This window comes from Theobroma umbraticum, unplaced genomic scaffold, assembly GCF_002168275.2.
Source record: "Theobroma umbraticum cultivar Fairchild unplaced genomic scaffold, ASM216827v3 scaffold_130.0, whole genome shotgun sequence".
Taxonomy (NCBI): Eukaryota; Viridiplantae; Streptophyta; class Magnoliopsida; order Malvales; family Malvaceae; genus Theobroma; species Theobroma umbraticum.
Window position 1 is genome coordinate 2,182,916 of NW_018397264.1, and position 20,132 is coordinate 2,203,047.

Sequence of the window (20,132 nt, forward strand, 5' to 3'; positions counted from 1 at the left end):
ATAATGTATAAAATATAAATAGTTAAATATGATATATATAATTAATAATTTTTACTTATACTCAAGATAATTTCCTTTCAATTAAATATAAAAAGTAAAGTACATTAAAAATATATACTCAAAATAATTTTTTCTTATATAATTACGATTAATAAAAATAACATATTACTGAAATTTTAAACAATAACCAATAATGCAACAGTAGAACTTATATTTGAGAATTACATATATAATAATTTTTTAATTTTTAAAAATTAAAATTATTAAAATTAAAATCTACATAACAAAAAATAAAAAATCATGACAAATAAGAGATATAACTTATATAACAAAAAAAAAGAATATGGTAGATGATTCGTAGAAATTTAAAAGAGAAAATCTATAGAAACTTAAAATATGAGCAAACAAAATAAAGTTGAAAAAAATAAATAATAATATTATTAATTAATTAATTCAATAAAAACTTTATCTCTTTATAATTCACAATATAAGGATAGAAAAGAAAAGAGAGATATGTGGATGGAGAAATTTAAAAAATTTAAGAATTTGAATAAAATTGAATGAGGTTTATAAAATTATTTTATTATTTTTTAATTATATTAATTATTTAATAAAAATTATTAAAAAATATATAATATATAAAAAATTTCAAAAACTTTGGGGATGTTTAAATAATAAGTTCTCTCTATATATTTTATCATAATCTTAAACATTTTGGATTATCCGTCATATATAATTGTTTTTATATGAATTACTTAAACCCTTTGTAATTTACTACGTGTTTACAAATTTTTATTATTATTTCAATCTACATGTTAATGGCCCGGATCATGAATAAATTACTTACATCAAAATAATCAGCCCGAAGAAGATAACTGTCCCTTTCAATTTGATCCCCACAAGTTACAGGTTACTTCAACTACGGGAGTGGAGTTTGGTAGATGTTGAAGATTCTGGGCTTTAGTAGTTGTAATTGGTTGCTTTGTATCCATTATTTACTTCTGTTAGTAAAAAACAGAAAATTGGGTTAAAGTATAAAGGTTTTTTTGCTCACATAAAATATAAAAGTTAATGATGCCAAAGTAATCACGTCCATAAATTTTTCAAAGGTGAAAGGTCATTGAGTCTGCTTTGATTGGACAAAGGAAAAATTGCTAGCCTATAAGGGGCCATCATATATAGTCAGGCCGAAGCTGAGCGTTGGCAGGCCTATAAATTCTTCGTCAGGCCTATTCATATAGAGACGGAACTAGAGTATTTTTTTAAAAAAAATTAAATAAAAAAAATTAAATAATTAATATATATAATTTAATTATTATTTATTTAAAAATTAAATTAAATTTAAAAAATATTAAACATATAAATAAATACACATTAATAGAAATAACGATGTTATTTATATATATATATATGATTAAATAAAACTATAAAAGGAGTTTCTTTCACTATTTATGCTCAAGAATGAAAGAGAAAATAATTTTTTAAATTTAAATAAATTACTTTTTTTTTTATGTATCTTAATTTTTTTAATTTTTTATTTACCTCTTAAATTAACAATTAAAATATTGAGTTATTGAATTAAACTATTGAAATATAATATATTATGATAGGTTATTCGATTGGACTATTAAGATATAAAGTGTTATGGTAGGTTTAGATTTATATTAAAACTTAATGAGTTTGGATTAATACATTCACTTTTATTTTTTTTGTAAATTTGATACGCGTAATATATTAGTTTAGAATTTATTTATTGGGCTTAACTAGTAATATGCTAATCATAATAACTCTCATTTATCAAACAGTTTAAAAAATAAAATTAATTATTAAAAAAAATTATTTTGAAAATTATTAAAAATAAATATAATAAATAAAATTATATTGAAAAAAATATAATTATTTTATTCTATTAACTTATATATATATCCTTGTTACTTCAAATTTGTAACATATATATTAAGATACATTGATTATTTTAAATAAAAAATAATATATTGATGAAATTATAAGTAACAGTGTAACACTGTAACTTATATTTAAAAATTATAAAAATAATTTATTTATTTTTAAATATTAAAATTATAAAAAATAAAATCTACATAATAGAAAAAAAAACATGACAAGTAAAAGATAAAATTCATATATAGCATAACAAAAAAGAAAGAAAAAAAATATGATTGATGGCTCGTATAAATTTGTGAAAAAAAATCTATAGAAATTTAAAACATATGAATAAATAGAATAAAAATAATATAAATTAAAAAAACTTTAAAATTGAATTAAATATATAAAATTATTTTATTATCTTTTATTTGTATTAATTATTAAATAAAAATTCATTTTGAGAGGGTCATTAAAAAAACTTATAAAAAAATTAAAAAATTTTATTTAGTATGTAAAAAATTTTAAAATTTTGAAAGGTCATGCATCTGCATGTGTGTATGTATATAAAATATTTATTTAATATACAGAGTAGGACAATATCGTAAAATACTATCTGATCCGGGTTTCATTCATTCTGGATTCGAGTTAATTAGCCTTTGTTCGTGAAACATGAAGCTGGCAACTAACGTAGCGGCAGCGAACTAAAACTAGTAATGTCATGTCCATGTTAAAATGTTGTTAGACAAGATAAATGTGAAATGTCTGATAAAATTAGAACAACCGGCCAACACCATGGACATTAATGTTGACAAACAACCGAGCCCTTCAGTGTTTTTGGTCGGTTAGTTCTTATAAATGGGCAGTTGGGGGCGTTGAACCCTTGGGGTCCGTCGTTGTCCCTTCCACGTTATCTAATTTTTGTCCCCCAAGATTCGTGGACGTGCGATCTCTGGTGGTCCACGATAAATGGTGAACCAGGGATATGTTAATCAGTGTCAAAGAAAATAGTGTCTTCGATGTGAGGGCTTGAACGTTGGACGGCCGCGAGTGTCCTTGTCTTTGTCGTCGTGATAATTGTGTTAGCAGGGGGAAAGGGAGGCTAAATTTTTGTTTTGTCCCTTGGTTTCCCTACAACCAATCTGCTGCAGCTTTCAGGGACTTGCACGAGTTCATACCGCAGGCTTGGATTAGTCAATATTCAGCACTTCTACTTCCGGACTGCCATTCCCAGGACAGATTTTAGGTAAGTGAGGACATGCTTGTGTGAATTGTTGATCATTTATTTATTTATTTATTTTTGTTGTTAAAGTTTTGCTTGAGGGTGTCTCTTTAAACTTTTAGACTTCAAATTCAAAGGTCAGAACGAGAGATATAAAGTTTATGAGAGGAGAGAAAAAATTAATGTTAACTTCTTATTATATAGTTCAAGGGAGTGTTTATATATTATATACATATGCAAATAGAAAGCAAGATATCACAAAATTTAATTACCCAAATACATAATTCAATACAATTGTAAGTATTTTATTATTTATAGATGTTTAAAATTTTGATTTTATTTTTTAAAGAATATTGTTTACTGTTATCCCAAAGCCACTTTTGCTTCTTGTTGTAAAAAGTGGAAAACTACCAAGGGAAATTAAAATATATGTTAGTATATGTACAAATGAAATAATTACAATCCTAATGAAATAATTTTCAAAATATTTTGTAACATAATTATCACATAGTAAAAATTTAGATTCAACCATCTTTGTAGTGAAAATTTGTTCAATTGGCCAAAATAGAAAGAAGATGCCAAAGAACCCTGTGAGACAGCAGCTGGACAATGTGTTTCACTGTAACACCCTTTTTCTAAACATGGAGGGGACACGGCAAGTTACTTCAATTCGGCTCAAAAATGTGTGCCATGTTATGGCCTAACTGTTCGTACCCAAAAAGTCTATGCTCGATGCAACCTTGGGTTTTCATCCTAAAGACAAATATTCAACACTGAATATTGGCCTCAAAAGATGCCAGTCACACAATCTGAGATACATCCAGTGCACCTATGACATTTTCAGCTTCCAAAACCTTTCGCATGGCATAGTCACATCTGAAAAAGATCAAGATTATCAAAAGTTTTGCACCTTTTGACCAATATGTAACAAGGCAAAAAGTTCAAATAAGCATGAAAGAACTTAGTAGTCATACCTCCAGGGCAGATGGTCAAAGAACATATTAGGTGAAACCACAATATCTTTTAAGTCTTCTCTGTTTACTAAGAAAGCTTTATACTTCAGTGTGTTCTCTTGGACCGTCCAGCTTTTCCATAGTGGGATATTTAGGTTTTGTTTTTGTGGTACTATGTGAATTACACGGCCTGGTAGGAACATCTCAGTAGGATCACTGGCCGACCCATTTTCAGATCTGGAGACAGTTTCCATAAACTGAGATATTGGATCATCTGATCGATTTAGATCAGCAGCAAAAGGATTGATGAAATCACTATCATCAATGTCAACAAAAGGATTGATGAAATCACTATCACCACTGTCAACAAGATTTTGTCTCGTATCAGTCTCATGACACCGGGAAAACTCCTGATCTTGATCTTTGCTCCCTGCAGAAGTAGTCCATCCTTTAGTCAAACATCTGTCCCACCATAGATTAAGCAGCAAACTTTACATGCAAACAGATTCCACTCCATGACAAGGTAGTACAAGATTGCCATCTACCATGATGGCAACTTGGAAATTTTTGGATATCTTCTATCTCATGCCATTTATTTGCATAAACAGAAAATTATTTTTACTATCATTCCAATACTTCACCTTTGCTTATTTCAGAAGAATATTCAGCCGGATTCTCTGCCTCAATCTTAATTCTATGAGAAGCGTTTGCATAAAGAAATTGGTGTGCAAGTCTGAAAATCAAGGCTGTATTAGTTTTGGTATTTTCTGATAGTGCTGTTATTGCAGCTGCACGAAGCCGTAGGATCGATCCAACTGAAAGGCGGGCAGAAAATTCATTGTCGTGTACAATGCTGCAGAAACCTCAAACACTTACGATGAAAAAACAAGAAATTTATGGATAAAATTGGTTATCTTGCCTTTAAATTTTCTGCGGCATGATTGCATTCAGGATTACCTTGTTACAAAATCTGAACATGCATCTGACACAACCAAATCAATGCATGGAAGCGGTCCATAGGAATATACATGTAAATTTGGAAATTGCTGATATAGCTGCAGATAGAAAGCAAAGGACAAAAAGTTGAACATAAAATAGTAAGAGAAAAAAGCTTTTCCAGCAAAAGAAATTATAGAATTCCTTTTTGTCTTTTCCTCTTCTTTTCTGTTTGTATTTATTTCGGTAATGGTGAATTGTTGATTGGTTGGGGTGGGACACAATGGTGTCATTTGACCCTCAGTACCTCGTGTTTTATACACTATCAAATGAACAATTATGCATGGGTCATTTCATATTGATCTTTGATAAGTAAGAAGGCTCAAGATGCCAAAAAACATTGTGGTATTTATCTCCTTACAAAAATTTCAAAAGAGAATGCAATGCTTCGTGTCATATATTCAGAAGCAATAAAAATGCTTTAAGTTGAAACATATCTTTAAAGGCTCAATAATCTAGAAAACATGGCAACATAAATACAGATGCCTCTATATCATGTAAAGTGATCCACTCTCGTAAGTTAGGGCCCAAATAACCTAAAACTTCCACACTGTTCCTATCAAATTCTAAGCAGACTCCACAACTTCAAGTTAAGGGATTCTCTTAGAAACCAGTCAGGTCATATCATTTAAGTGAAATTTCCCCTTCTGCTTGTCCATGGTTAATAAATAGGATCATCTTGATCTCTATTAAAATGCATGTCACTCTAACAACACACAAGTTTAAGAGAAGCAATAGAGAGAAAGAGATTATGGTCATATTCAGTGGGCGCATAACAGCTAGATCTATTCAATTATCCACAGCATAGTATATAAAACAAATAGTAGACAATCACATCAGTGGAAGTGAGGGAAAGCATACTCTTATTCCTAACAATGCAGCAATTGCACCTCCTAAGGAATGTCCGACTATGCACAAACTATAACCATCACATTCACATCCAGCTCCCAGCAATGAAGAAAGGAAGCCAACCGTCTGACATTCTGCATCACCATTTGCATTCCATAGATCAGAATATATGAAAGCTAGGGCAGAATACATTGTAGTCTGTACAGTCTCATAAATATCCAATTTCACCATTGCAAAGACAAAAATAGCACTTAGCAAAACTTGACATAAGGTAAATAGCATGAATTAATCTTATAGAGGTCAATAGTTCAGAAATCAGATTGAATTTTCATTTGGCACAAAAGAGAATTAGAGGGATACATATGCAGTATCAAAGGAGTACTTCATATATAACCTTTGCCACAAAGTAATTTTTAAAAAATGAAGAGAGCAGAAAGAACAAAACACTTTGTTTTACAATGTGTCAACATGATGAAATTTGTAATTGGGAGAAGAAAAAAAAATGTTTTGACATATTTATACCAAAACATCAGCTTCCAAACCCCAGAACCTGACTTCTCAACTTATATTTCTCCTTGCAAAACATTTATGCAGAATAATGAAGGCAAAAAGGATAAAAATACAATTAAGGTAGATGAAATTGATTTAGCAAAATTACAGCCTCTAAATGTAGCATTGTCTTTTCATTCACTTCTCTCGTGTTCTTATACCACCTCACAACCCCCCCACCCCCTTTTTTTTTTCTTTGCGCAATGGCTTAAGTAATTGTCCTGCAAGTCACAGTAATTGCTTACACAGCATTAACCAACTATAGCTAATCATTTAGTTGGAAGTTTTCTGCATTTGAGAGTAGCTTATGCATAAAATATGTAAAGGAAACAACAGAATTATTATTCCAACACGGTACTATTAAGCGCAAATCAGATCTACTTTGGCAGTATGTGCTGTGACATCGTTGTTGCTCCTCAATATACGTAAACCATGTTAGTAACATCCACCAGAAGCTGTTAAATTCTGAAAACAAGTAGACCAAATATGACAAAAGGAAACCCAGGTTCGTGGTTGTTTAAGAAAATATGCACATCAGCATTAAATTGGCTAGGTTTTCTGATCAGAGCTAACACTTTCCATTTCTCAGTAAGAACATGAGGGAAAAAGAATGCCAAGTCCCCTGTCCCCTCATTAGATAAATTAATGTTGAAATCTCTCCGAAAGCACATTATAATTTGAAATATTATAAATGAAACTATTTCTTGGCCCTAAAAGCATCAAGTCTCAATCTAATTATGCAATTGAAACATGAAAAATAAAATGCATGGGCTACTGCCATAGACTGCCCTCAGCAAATCACAACAGTAAAAAGAGTGACCATCACTCCCAAAATAAAAGGCAACTGAAATGTAACTGAACAGAAGCGTACAGATGTTTAAAGCATAAATTAAAACCAAAACAGGTTCTCCATTATTCAGCCTTTAAGCATGCTCTTTTTGAGGCCCTTTTAAACATCATGCAAGTAGTACTGCCAAAGATGGTCACCATATAAAAGGAGGCAAATCATGGTGAAGTGGATAAGGGGCAGTGTAATAGACAAGAATGTGGTGCATACTGGTGGTGGGAGGGTATCACTATACAAGGCAGTTGGAAGCAGTGGGTTTGTTCTGTTAGAAATGATTTTTGTCAGTTGAGATGGCAAGCATGGTACTGCTTAGCAATATCAGGGGCAGTGAAGCCTCTGTAAGGACAATGATGTTAGACAGTTGAAATGCTAGAAATGGTGCTGAAAAGCAACACTTCAATTGGAATGCCGATGACAATTTGTGACCTCCAAATTACTTGTTTAAATCCAAGAAATTTTGGAGCACGTGCTGCTCAACAATCAAATAAATTGATGATAGAATTCTGAAGGCCTCCTCATATCCCTCATCCAAAATACAACTCAAAGGGTAATAATAGAAATAACAGCAAAAGCAGCAGTGATAATAACAAGAAGAACAACAATAAAGATCTCCGTACCATCTCCAGAATATCCTTCAATCTGTGTGTAAAGATCCCGGGCAGCTTCTACTATACCTGAGTGCCCATAGTGCGGGAAAGATGATTCTACACGTTGCTTGACAGAAGGGTGAATGTAACTGCTACTGCAAAGAGGAAAGCATAGTTATTGAATGTCACATTATTTAAAGACACCAGAAAACATAAACAAACTAGAAAGCATAAAAACTTGCATTTTCAATACGAATGAGGAGGTTATTAATTAATTGGAGGGGAAAAAGAAATGTGATGTTTGGCAAAGCCAGAAGAACTAATGACGCAATCTTAGAAAGAAGAATTACAATAGGAAGCACATTGATGCTGTAAAATTTCATATCCAATCACACTTAGAATGATATAATTCCATTGGGTGGATCATCATTGGGGGTGTAAATGAACCAATAAGTTCATTGAACAGTCAGTGAACAAGCCTGGTTATGTCACTATATTTGCTTATTAAGTTAAATGAACAAGTTTGAACAGTTTGAGAAAGAGCATTTAGTGAACAAGTCAAGTTCAAACATGTCAGCTTGTCCTTTAGTTTTGCAACACTCATATTTTACTCATTTATTGTTTAAGGCAGAGTAATATCCTAGGGTTGGACTTCCCTGATTCCCACTCTTATCAACTGCAGTTCTGTCCTATATTCACTCCTTCAATCAGTTAAAGCCCTAGCCACACACCTGTTTCCATTCTGTTCAGATTTCACTGGACAGTCAAGTCACTTCCCGTCTCCTCTCCTCCAAATTCAAGCCCTAGGCTCCCAAAATCATTTGGATAAGTTGCATTGAGCTATATATGATTTGCAGCTCTAACACTTTGGCAACACTGTTTCTATTTTTGCAACTTATTTGTTCACTACAAGCATGCATCATCATGTCATCACAATTAATTCGTATGTTGATTTGAAGCTGGCAAACAGATTGTTTAGATACTCTTTCATGAGCTCATTTATTGAACTTTAGCCAAACTCAAGTTTATTGAAATTAATGGGCTGAGCTTGAACATAGTGCGTAAAATCAAGCCAAGCTAGAGCTTTACTTTTAGTTAAACAAGCAGAGCTCACACAGGGCCAAGATCAACTAGGATCGGCTTGTTCATACCCCTATCACGATCAGTTAAAGAGTTCAATGGAGAAGCTTCCTAAGATATTCACCAATACAATAATCCTACTATCTTTAACGTTTGGTAGTATTTTTTCAGAAATTAAACATCTCCATACAGAGTGTACTGGGCATAGCTGCACAAATAGATAAATGCTAAATTTTCCCGCTAGTCTGTGTATGAAACCACTGCTTCAACAAAGGAGAACACTAATCACCAGCCTCCTCCCATTCCATACACATATTAATGGGCAACATACTAATAGCTAAACAATGGATCTAGGTTTCATGAGTTGCGTCCTCAAATACTAGTTCATTTAACTTTTCCATAGACCATGGTTTTCTAAGTTCAGCGATTCAACTAATCCCAGAACATCAGGGGGGAAAAACTTCCAAGCACTACTTATCACAGAATTTTTTTGCCTGCGCACCAAGCTCAAGTGGTAGGTGAGATAAGGTTCTCGATAAAGAAAAATTGCTGATGCCAATTCAGCAAGTCATCACATCCCAAAACAGACCAGAATAATTAGATTAGATAGCAGATAGTGATGAAAGCAGCAACCATATTATAGGCATTTGTGGAAATTTGTGTATGTAAAGAGAGAGTGAGACTAACTTTATCAGTCCATCCAAATCCATCTCAGCAGAGGACATTCCCGGCCTAAACGTCAGTTATGAGATCTTCAGGGGTCTAGTTCCTCGTACAGCAATCACTACAGATCTTAGATGATGTAGACACACAACGAAATATGCAGCTTCACATTTTTTCTAGGACAGAAAGTAGCAAAGAGTTAGAAGAGAAAACCTAGTCTTGACCTCTTTCCTGATGATTAAAAATCACCAGGATTGCAACATTATGCATATTTCCATTCTCGTAGGCCACACTTAGACTTTGGAGCTTGGAATTGGATTAGACAAATAAATTTTTTTTTCAATGTAATATTTTCATTCTCTTCAGCCTTATAGAAGAAGGTTGGCAAATTTGATGGCTTTGTAATCTTATGGATAGGGTTACATAGCACTATGAAGACGGGTAGGCTTGTATATCCTACATGATTATGGTTGTAAAAAGATGGAAAAAATCTTGTCAACGCAATGCATCAAAAAGGTAAAATAAAAACAGTTTACTCATCAATCTTCTTGTATCTATCCTAACTATACCATATTCATCAAATGTAATAAATACTGAAAGCAGGTACAAACTAGGTGGTCAAGGAAACGCCACCTTTTGGCACTATTACCCATTAACTATTTAATTCAGAACTAGAACAGCCATCAGAAGTCAGAACTGGTTCATGCTTCAACATGTAGATTAAGACAAAACAATAAAAGTAACTCACTTGACAAACACGGCCTCGACGAAGAACTCCAGGAGGTAAATTCACAAATTTTAAAAATGCTGCTGCATGACCTCGCCACCAGTTATCACCATCAAGGGCAGGCCGCCTAATAAGGAAAGTGGAACTTACATAAGAAAGTGGAATATAACAAATCTCTAGAAGATATGCTTAACATGTACAGTAAATTCGAGCTAATATTTAACAGGACAAGTTAATCCTTACATATGAATAAGTATTGCATGCAAATATCTATACAAGCATGTAAAACATAAGATTGCATAAATTTCTGCAAACTGAAAATTGATAAACAAAAGGAGCATCAACACTGGTTTCATATCCTGAACTTTTTACGACTGTGTTGTATCATCATGCTATATAGATAATCATGCACCTCAAGTGAAATTCGCCTCTATATTGACAACCTGTTACGAGTCCACGGGGTCAAAATCCCTTGCCTATAGAGCCATGCACATGGAAATACAAAAGGATTTCTTCCAAATCAAGCAAAGGGCCCTGCATTTGTAAAGGTTTTTTAGGTTTACCATGTAAATCATGGGGAGTATATTTAAACAGTACGCTCTATCATTATACCGTGTAGCAGCTTCAGCAAATTTATGAAAAGCAGCAGCCACCTGCAGGTGTTCTAGAGGTGCCTCAACAAAACATTCATTGGCTTTACGGGATGACCATGCTTCTGCAACAATGCTAGACCTGAAAAGATAATACTTCTAATATGTCAAGCAAAATAAGTATAACAAAGGAAACAGAACCATGAAAAGTTGCTACTGAATGCACGTAATCACAGATTTACAGAAACACAACCCCCCCCCCCCCCCCCCCCTTCTTATTTCTTTTTGTCTCACAGAAAGAAAGCTTGTAAAACAGTTACAGCATACATCTTAAGAATTTTAACCACGTCGAGTCATAATCCATTGAATTTTTCCATGTAAGAACAGAATTACTTTAGCCTTTTCGCTGAAAAATTTATAAGAAAATAAATCCTTTATTACATGAAGCATGCCCAATTTTTTGTGTCTTTCAATCATAGATGCTTGAAAATATATAGCAGCAACCCCAAATATGTCATGGAAGTCCAGAAAAATAACAGAAACAATGAAGCTGGTAAAAGGAATTGAAGTTGGGACACCCTCTTCTGGTGTCATATCATATCTAAGTAAGAATTTATATATCTTTCAAAAAAAACATATGTGGATAAGAATTTATTATATTTGTGAAACATGAAAGCATTTTTAAATTCTTAGAATTTGACACATGGGAATAATCTGATTACCTGATTTATATCTTTGAACAGATGTCGAGGATCTAGTTACACATGCAACCCCTTGAGGTAATACCGTCACAGATTCTTTGTATCTAGGTTCTATATTAGCTAAAGTTAAATGTAAAATTTCAGAACTGTCTCCGAGTTTTTTTAGAAGCTTATTGGCAAATCACATATTTTACAAAAATATCCACCACAGAGGTTAAGGATCAAGGTCAAGAAAACAGAAATTGCAAAATGCCTTTGATTGATGTAGAATATGCAATCAATAAATTGAAAACAAACCTGTCAAGATTCCAAATTCCAGTGCCTGATGCACGGTAACAACAATCACCAGTAATTTGCTACTGAATACACTTCATCATCTTCCAATACAGTTCTGGAAAAAGTACAGAAAGAATTTAAAAATCCAATGGCTTGCACAACTAGTATCTCCATTTTATTCCAAATTGTAGAAGTACTACAAGTATTCAATACGTCCCAGACAGCACAAAGCCTCACGAATTCCATAATCAAATACCTCTTGATAGTGAGCTTTCCATGCATCATCTTGTGTTGCATAAAAAAACTCCACTTAGACATCAGATCCGTAAAACACTGCACAAATGCAATACAACATGCTGTGACCATAAATACAACCATTACTTTTAGCTTCCATGCACCAGTGCTGAGCCAGCACCCTACATTACAAAAAGCCAAAGTTTCCATAGAACCAGGAAAGGTGAATCTTTGCATCAAAAATCAGAGTGATTAAAATTACACCCTTCAAAGTTAATCAAGAGATCACTATACTTAAAATCCTGCCTACACTAACAATCTTAATGAGTCAGCAGCTTGACTGGTTATTTCTGAAACTGAATTAAAATGTGGAGGAATCAACAAACAACAAACTATAGCATAAACAGTGTAGTATTGCAAGTTTGATGAACTCAATTACAGTTTGTTGAGGTTTCCTCTTCTCTAGTATGAAAATCAAGTTCCTTTTTCTTTTGGTGTGTTTCATTGAGCAACTTCAAAGATAAGGTTCATATTAGCAACAGAAAAATATACAATTTAGAATGGCTTCATGAATTCATCAAGAAACTGAGTCAACTGTTCGAAACAGACATGCCAACTAAATCCAGGAATTTACATTTTGAAACAGTATGATTCGAACACTTAACCCCTAATTCTTATATGCACATTCATTCTTCACACGTAAGTTCAATTTCAGGAGCTTTTCCTCATATTTAGAGGGTCATTCATCCCCTCATATGCACACACATTTAATGCACTTTTGATGTCTCACACAAGTTTAGTTAAATGAAGGCTAAGAATAAAACAGACACGCAAAAATCTTAAACTAAACCATGAAACACCCGTTTGGGTAATATAGAAATTGTTAACAAACACTCAACTATTAGAGCTTAATAGCAGTAAAAGAATATGAAATTTAACCAAGGGCTTGCATTCTATCAAAAAATTAATCTAAGACAACAAAGATTCTTTCTCCATGAATTCAGCTATCGACTTACAAGAGAATGTCCTCATTACTTCTCTAATGGTTGTTGGACTATAAAGAGCAGAAAAGTTTGAATTCCTTTTCCATATGCAGCCAATATTATTAATTCCAGTAGCCAGTCATTTTTTATTACTTAGTTACAATCTAAAAAAAAAACTTTTTCCTTACTAATTACACATTGACCAAGATATGAAGGAAACATTTGTTATTCCATATGAAGTTTACATAAAACAAGCAAAACTATTGAATATACTAAGGACATGATCTTAAATTTGATACATTAGATGCGCAAAGTAATGCAATATGTGAGTAAATCTTTAGTATTAGTTTACTTCTATTTACCACAAAAGTAATAGGCACAAGTAGTAACATACAAAAAACAAGAAAAGATGATTAAAAAAAGAGATATAGGTAAAATATAGAATGAAACCCATTTTACTCAAAACACTGACTTGAATTTCCATCCTGAAAAAGATATCTAGCCATGTAAAGAGAAAGATAAAAAGCACCCAAATTTGCAACAGTGTAAGCACCAAGGCAAACGGCTCCACCAAAGCCATGTTTTGTATCACCTATTCATCAAAAAAAAAAAAAAATTAAAAAGACCCCCAATTTAGGTTTCAAGATACAGACAAAAATATATATATTATATTAGTTAAAGGTATACGGTAGCTACCGTCTGTCGTGACGAATAACAGCGTCAAGGACGTCAGTTTCAGAAGGAGAATTGGTTATGGTTTTGGCAGTGGCTTCTTGGGCAATTCCCAGTTTGATCATTGTTCCGATTTTAATAGCAGCTAACATTGAAACCATGACGAGTGGCAAAATCTTGCGGTGGCCACATCCTGGAAATGCAATGGCCACCAGAATTCCACCCAACACCAGCACCAGCAAATTGCATGCACCCAGAACTATTGACGTTAATCTCAAGCTCTTGACCCACATTCCCTGTAATTATTTTGCTCGATGGAATTGAACGAAAAGGCATAGATGCCTTTCTTTTCTTTTTAAGCTGTTTTTTTTTTTTTGTGCGTTAGTTTTGATGGAATGGCAATCCAGAGCAAGGCGTTAAATTTGGAATGTTGTTTTCATTTTGGATTTTTTTCTTTTTTAATAATTTTTCACGTACTGAGGATTACCTTGAAGGATGGGTGCGTGTCAAATTCTGGTTATGGGGTTTTTCAGCTGTTCTCGTTGTAACCACTTTTGTGTGAGGTCAGAAGCTGGCTAGGACCAATGGATGGACTGTGATAGACAGCCTGTGTTAGTGGCTTGACCCATGCTGAGCTTAGCCACGAGCTTTGTGCAATCATTTGTCTTGAAGGCTCGACAAACATGCCTGTTTCTGGCAGTATATGGGCCACGCCATGTTCTTCGATGTCGAGCTAGGCCTGGTGTTGCCTGGCTTGTTTCAATTAAGGAATTCTTTTTTTGAAAAGCACATTTCATTAATAAATAGTCGAGACGAGTACATCGATACGAGTTTGAGCATGTTGTCATACACGACTTAACTGCAGACTCGATGAGGCATGCCGGTCAACCCCAACATATTGTCCAAAATTAACCAAACCTGAAATTATGGAACATTAATGTTGCTTTTTTATGTATTTTTTAATTTTATTTATTTTTCAACGATATTATGGATTGGATTTTATTTTATCCACGTTCTCTTTTGAAGCATAATTAAATGTTGATATTCAAAATTAAAAATGGGTAAACTTAACGTAGAAGTCTCCTGTGTCTTGCAAACATAATTAATGTACCTTAATTTTAGTAGGTATGTTCGTGTTGGAAACCAAACTCAATGGCCAGGCAGCCCCTTTGCTCTAAAAATTACTCTTAATTTTAGTTTGGTGTTGCAAGTATGACTGCAAAATTGTGAATGACAATTTTTGACTGAGAGCAAACCTAATTGTAATTGCAAAAATGAAATTCTTGGTCATTGCATATACAGTCCAATATAGGAATAGCAAATCAAATGCAAAGTGAAATTGAAATGGTGGACAATGGAAAGAAGTAGGTTTCAGTGGTGAAGAGTAGGTGAAAACATGTAGTGGTGATTAAATGCATGCAGGCTGATAACCATGGCTTTAGCTTACAGATCTTATAGCTTACAGATCTGTGTCTTATGCCTTTGGCTCCACTTGAGCACTTTGGGTCACCGCACGAGTAGGAGCAAATGCCAAGCACATTGGAAACTGAAACAACCCCTTAATTAATGTCAGCCAACTCAATAGTGATTTTATCTTGAAAGGGTTACCCCAGCCCAGGGGGCAGGGGCAGGGGCAGAGGCAGAGTTAGGATTTTTTGTGGTTTAGTATTCTGAATTCCCATCATAAACTATCTGTACAATTTTAGATCTTAATTGAGAAGTAGCCACATGGATCTTGGAAGGTGGAAATATAACCAAAGCTGTACCAGAAATGGGGGCAAGAAATGGGAAACAGTGACATATGTCATTGAAAGCCATGTACTTTATTTGAGTAGCTAAAACTCATTACTTCTTGCAGAAGGCCTGAACATTTGGGCAGACCTTCATTCTAAAAATTTAATGCTCCTTACCAAGAGAGACCCAATACCAACAAACTGAGAATATATAACAAGGTCAATTACATGAAAATCACATTCCCCCTAGATTATATTTACTGTTTCTGAGTACAGCCTTGAAACTAAAGCATCATGACATTACCAGTCGTATCAAAGGTCTGATTTTATGCTAAAATGCCTCCCCTCAAATGATTCTATCATATATTAGTTCAAGAGGCTTAAGGTATCCAGGGACTTGATGGCGGAAACTTTTGGTGGTTGGGCTTGTAAGGCAGGAAGAGAGTGGACATACTTGCAGTTGGGGCAGGCAGGGGATGATTTGGAGAGAATGACCAGGAGATGGCAATTCAAGCAAGCCAAAGCCACCATGTTAGTGCCTGTTGAGTGTTGCTTGTTAGAGTCTTCGAGTGAGACAGAAGCGCTGCATTGCTCGGAGCAATTGGATTTCGGGGAGATGTTGAGTTCAAGGTCTAGCTTCTGATCCTTCGGCCAGTTCCAGGTCCTTTTCAAGGTTTTTCTGTTCAAGTAGTACACCTTACCTGACTGCAACATCAAAAACACCCAGCCAGATTTTGAAAACCATTAGTTGAGTTAGTAACAAACATCCTTCGCCTAAAGAACTAGATTTCTGCACCAAGATTTGCAAGGATCATCATATTGATACAGACAGACGTACATGTGCATGCGCGTGTGTGCTTGTGACAAATTACAACATTTACAGCAAAAAATCGAATCGTATATTCTTAAACAGGACAGCATTAAAAGTCTAAAACAAACAGCATCTCAGCATTCATCATGAAAAAACAGTTTGAACAGGAATATTGGAAGTTAATGAAACTTTTCATTTCAAAAAGAGAGAAAGATACTTCAAGATCAAGGCATTGCTCCCAGTCTAGTGGTAGAGGGTCTTTAACTTGAAGATCAACACTTGTTTGAAATTGTGATCCAGCACTGAGCAGGTGATCTGGGAAAAGCTTCCTCTTCTTTGAAGGCATATTGAAATCAGCCTGGTCAGATGATGAACTATGGCAGCTTTTGTCAGCAAGAAATTGATTTGGAGCCAAAGAGAGCTCCGTAAGTTCCACAATATCCATGAAAACCAGCAACCACTCGTTCCAATGCTCTTCTTCTTTTGTTGCAGTACTCTTGCTTCCCCCACCTAAATGGACATATTCAAACTACTATAGAGGGGGCAAAACTAAAAGGAAAACAAGCTAGGAAGGAGAAGGAGAAAAGAAGAGAAAGCCCAGTGAAATAAACTATGGGATCAAACGGACAGTTGTAGTGAAGGACATCCAAAATCTCCTCTTTGGGTTGCAGAAGTCATGCAAGGAGAGTGTGTCTACTTAAGAGGGGTTCTTAAATTGGGTTCATCAAACCCCATTAAAAGGAGGACAGGCCAAGCATTAAAAGTGGCAAGTAGATATCACTTCAATGCTCCGAAATCTTGCTCTCTTGCTTACATGACAGCCTCAAAATCCAACCTCATACACCCCTATTTAAATTTGTTGAAAATTCTTCATAGTTAACCCTGCCCCCAACTTAAAACCCAGTAATTAATAAGCCCCCAAAAACTCTTCTGCTTTTAAACTTTATTTTTCATGACTTCAGGGGATTAATTATCTGTGAGGGTTTGAAATTAAATGTCAAGGGTTATCATAAAAGAAATTCTCCATGAAGCAAGACAAGCTAGCTTCATGGCTCCAACAGAGAAATCAACTGTTTCTCTCATAAGAGCTGAGGTGACCTCACCTTTCTATATGATACCAGATCACCTCATGAAACAGTGATTAATAATCTTAGCATTCATTCCTTTGTTTTTCTTTTTTGAAGACCATTTCGGAATTGGAAGGGTAACTATAGCCTAAACCTAAACCATTAATACAAGACTGGCAATCCACCTATTTTCCCAGCAACTTTTCAGACTTCAAACCAACCATTTCATCTCTGCTATTAGTTGGTGGTGTCTCTTTTGTTCATTTTTGCTTTCAAAGGACGAAGCTGAAATATAATCAAGGATCAAAAAGACCATATAAATCATCCTCTAGGTCAAATTATAATGATGAAAAACCTATAGAACATATCCCTTTCTATGGTCCTAAGTTCATGGTTAAGCGTCGATCATTCCTTCAGTTTTCAACCTTTTGCATGCATGCATGCTTGGAGTATGATATTTACACAAGAAGGGTTTCACTTGCAAATGTCTTAAAAGTACTGGCTTAGGTTTCCCACTGAAGAAAAAACTTATCATTTAATGTATTAAAAATTCATCACATTAATTGCTGCACTTAACATTTTGCAGTACAGTAATAAATTTTTTTTTACGATATCAACAAAATCTCATGATAAAACGATAATTATGAAATTTTAAAATTTTTTATTCAAATCTCATCACCTATCAATGTTTTATCAATGGAATACATTCATCGGTAAAATTTCATCGATAAATATCAACAAAATTTCAATTGAATATCAATTAATCCATTCATAATATATACATATTTTAAAAAAAAGAAATATCATTATATATAAGTACTTATTATAACTTTTAAGCCGCAAAAGATATTGGAGATGATGATTGGCAGCTAGCTGAATTTTGCCCTATGGTGCGATTGCTGGTGGATGCATTCATTACATACATCCTAACCCTAAAATTTTTCAGTAAATGAAGACAGCAGAAGACTGATTCGATCCGTATATGTGCACACAAGATGGTATTATGTACGTACCATTTTGGCCTTCAATGACTTTGCCATGCATTTTTCGTCTGACAATTTGTAGCTGCCCATTTAATGGATCAAGTGTGGGATATCAGCCACATCTGTTTCACTTCCAAAACTTACTACTCCATCATCAATTTCATCCTCCATCTTTACTAATGCCACAACCATTCAGGGTTTTTTTTTTTTTTTAACTTTCTGTTTTTCTCAAGGGGTTGCACAAAAGTAGTAAAACTTAAACAATTAAAAATTATTTAAGAGAAATTTGTGAAAAATGATCATCTCCGTAACTTGATTTCAAAAATAATTATTAAAATAAAATTATTTATTTTTAATCATATTTAGTCATGACTTGATAAAAATATCTTTGAAATCAGTTTAAATAAATTAAAACTTCCATCACAATTTCTCTCAATTTCTATCTCTACTTCCGATTTCTCTCTCTCAACATCTAGCTCTTTCTAATTTTATTGATATCTTTCTTCAACATCCTATGCTTTCGATTTTTAATATGTTTGGAGTGGGTGGCTATTTGAAAATTTTGACTTTTAGGTGTTTTGAATGAAATTAAAATAATAAAAATAATCACGGATGTTTGAAATAGTTTTTAATTGAATCGAAGTCTAGAATTTAAAATTTATAAATATAGGGTTTCAAAAGGAATTTTTGTTAGTTGAAATAGGTATTTTAGGTAAGGAAAATTGTGTTTTGATTTATAAAAATATGTTAAAAACATGTTAATCGATACCAAATCAGAAAAAAAAAAACCAAAAAGAAATTAAAAGAGTTGAAAAGATTTGAAGTTTTAGTTCATAAGTAACAACAACATTTCAAGTATTAAAGTGTAACAAATTTTTTAAAATATGACATGTAACAATAATATTTTTTCAATATAGCGTGTAATAACAACATATTTTTCAACATGACGTATAATATATTTTTGCATATGTTGTGTAACAATAATATTTTTTTTTCAACACGGCATATAATAATTTTTTTTTTAACCATGATGTGTAATAACTTTTTTTTTAACCATGGCATGTAATATGTTTTTATACACGATATATAACAATAATATTTTTTTTCAACATGACGTGTAATAACTTTTTTGATAACACCATATGCATGACATGTAACATCATGCGCACTTGATATAAAGAGGTTTAATATATGACATGTAACGTGTTTTTGTATATGACGCGTAACATCATGTACACAACATGTAACATCATGTGCATTTGATATAAAGAGGTTACATTAAAAGTAATTTTGTCCAACTTAATTAAAAATAATTAAAATGATTAAAAAAGCTATTTTTGAAAACATTTTATCTTTGAGTGCTATTTTTTAAAATGTCCCAAAATTTAACCTGACAGTCATAAACTCATAATAATAAATTTGGGTTTCAATTATATTTCTTTAAAGTAATCTAATTTTTTATGTAGTGAACTCGTAACTATTTATTTTTTTTCCACATTAAGTAGTAATATCAAAACTGTAGTGTTAGCTAGTATATGCAATCTATGTACTTACATTTTATTCATAATATTGTTAAAAATTTATAATGCGGTGAAATCTACAAAATACTCCTAAAAAGTATATAAAAAGTGCTATCGAAAATATTTTTAATTTGAAAAATGTGTAGTCTTGAATAAATTTTATTATAATATTTTTATTTTCAAATAAAGTTGATTCTAGGATTGATAA

General features: G+C 33.1%; 2 protein-coding genes across 2 annotated transcripts; both read right to left on the reverse strand.

Moving 5' to 3' along the window:
• Window positions 1–3,476: 3,476 nt before the first annotated feature.
• Window positions 3,477–14,241, reverse strand: LOC110422160 (lipase class 3 family protein). The gene is given in 19 exon segments (XM_089784427.1): window positions 3,477–3,979; window positions 4,078–4,486; window positions 4,698–4,909; window positions 5,014–5,111; window positions 5,914–6,035; window positions 7,915–8,039; window positions 9,652–9,803; window positions 10,376–10,481; window positions 10,798–10,891; window positions 10,962–11,060; window positions 11,063–11,100; window positions 11,943–11,999; window positions 12,001–12,036; window positions 12,122–12,227; window positions 12,230–12,342; window positions 13,601–13,673; window positions 13,676–13,702; window positions 13,705–13,730; window positions 13,832–14,241. Coding segments are annotated over 19 exon segments (2,241 nt in total). The 5' UTR covers window positions 14,104–14,241; the 3' UTR covers window positions 3,477–3,903.
• Window positions 14,242–15,622: 1,381 nt separating this feature from the next.
• On the reverse strand, window positions 15,623–17,179 carry LOC110421380 (uncharacterized). Its single transcript, XM_021434972.2, has 2 exons — window positions 16,572–17,179; window positions 15,623–16,248 (listed from the first exon to the last, which is right to left on the reverse strand). The coding sequence occupies exons 1-2, from the start codon at window positions 16,797–16,799 to the stop codon at window positions 15,910–15,912; spliced, it is 567 nt and encodes a 188-aa protein (XP_021290647.1). The 5' UTR covers window positions 16,800–17,179; the 3' UTR covers window positions 15,623–15,909.
• Between the last annotated feature and the right edge of the window lie 2,953 nt (window positions 17,180–20,132).

Bases quoted from the DNA above. Each gene is read 5' to 3' on its own strand.
- LOC110421380 (XM_021434972.2), bottom strand. From the start codon at position 16,799: ATGGATATTGTGGAACTTACGGAGCTCTCTTTGGCTCCAAATCAATTT. The intron at 16,249-16,571 runs GTATCTTTCTCT...TTGATGTTGCAG, and splicing joins AGCAATGCCTTGATCTTGAA to TCAGGTAAGGTGTACTACTT.